The sequence below is a fragment of the Monopterus albus genome, unplaced genomic scaffold (assembly GCF_001952655.1).
Source record: "Monopterus albus unplaced genomic scaffold, M_albus_1.0 scaffold5316.1, whole genome shotgun sequence".
Classification (NCBI taxonomy): domain Eukaryota; kingdom Metazoa; phylum Chordata; class Actinopteri; order Synbranchiformes; family Synbranchidae; genus Monopterus; species Monopterus albus.
The window spans coordinates 1-781 of record NW_018133178.1 but is presented as its reverse complement, the minus strand read 5'-3'; the positions used below and the strand labels follow the sequence as shown (position 1 = coordinate 781).

At 39.6% G+C, this 781-nt stretch overlaps 1 protein-coding gene across 1 annotated transcript; it reads left to right on the top strand.

Annotated features, from left to right (window-relative positions):
* Nucleotides 1-82: 82 nt before the first annotated feature.
* On the top strand, nt 83-756 carry LOC109954270 (glycine amidinotransferase, mitochondrial-like; the record flags this gene model as incomplete). The annotated part of the gene is made up of 3 exons (XM_020589649.1): nt 83-146; nt 236-352; nt 543-756. Coding segments are annotated over 3 exons (294 nt in total), but the record flags the coding sequence as incomplete, so codon positions are not given.
* Nucleotides 757-781: the final 25 nt, after the last annotated feature.

Below are 781 nucleotides of genomic sequence, written 5' to 3'. Positions count from 1 at the left end.
TGTGGACTGATAAATCATCTTACTTTGATAAACACCACAAAGTGCCCCCATGTTCACTGCTGCTTACTGTTCTTTACCTCAGATTGACATGTTTAAGAAGGCTGGTTGGACTGTTGTGAAACCTCCAATACCTCTGATCCCTGATGGTGGGTACTTAGATTAAAATATGTCCTCTACATTAGCTGAACATTTGAAAGTCTTACTGATAAAAGGCATTGTCTTGTTTTCTGTGCAGACCACCCACTGTGGATGTCCTCCAAATGGCTGTCCATGAATGTCTTGATGCTGGATGAGAAGCGTGTCATGGTTGAGGCCAATGAAACCACCATTCAAAAAATGTTTGAGAGCCTCGGTGAGTTCATATGTTAAAGTTAGTCCAGCTTATCGGCTTATTTTTTCATTATTTTAAATCCTATAAGAATCATTTCAGACATTTTGATCTTCCAATTCAACTATGAGAAAAAAACTGTTATAAGGGCTATTTTCAGAAAATAAGGTCTCTAGGTTGTATAATAATAATAATACATGAATGTGTTTTGTAGGTATTATGCCCATAAAGGTGAACATTCGCCATGCCAACTCCCTGGGTGGTGGCTTCCACTGCTGGACGACCGATGTCCGCCGCCGTGGTACCCTGCAGTCCTACTTCGACTAGCCTTGCCAGAAATAGGCAGTTTTTATTGAGCTTTAAAGATTAAAGCCTTATTCTGGAATCTTAATTCCACTGTAGCTCTAAAATGTGTTGTCACAACAAAATGCCTCAGTTTCTAAAATTCAAACC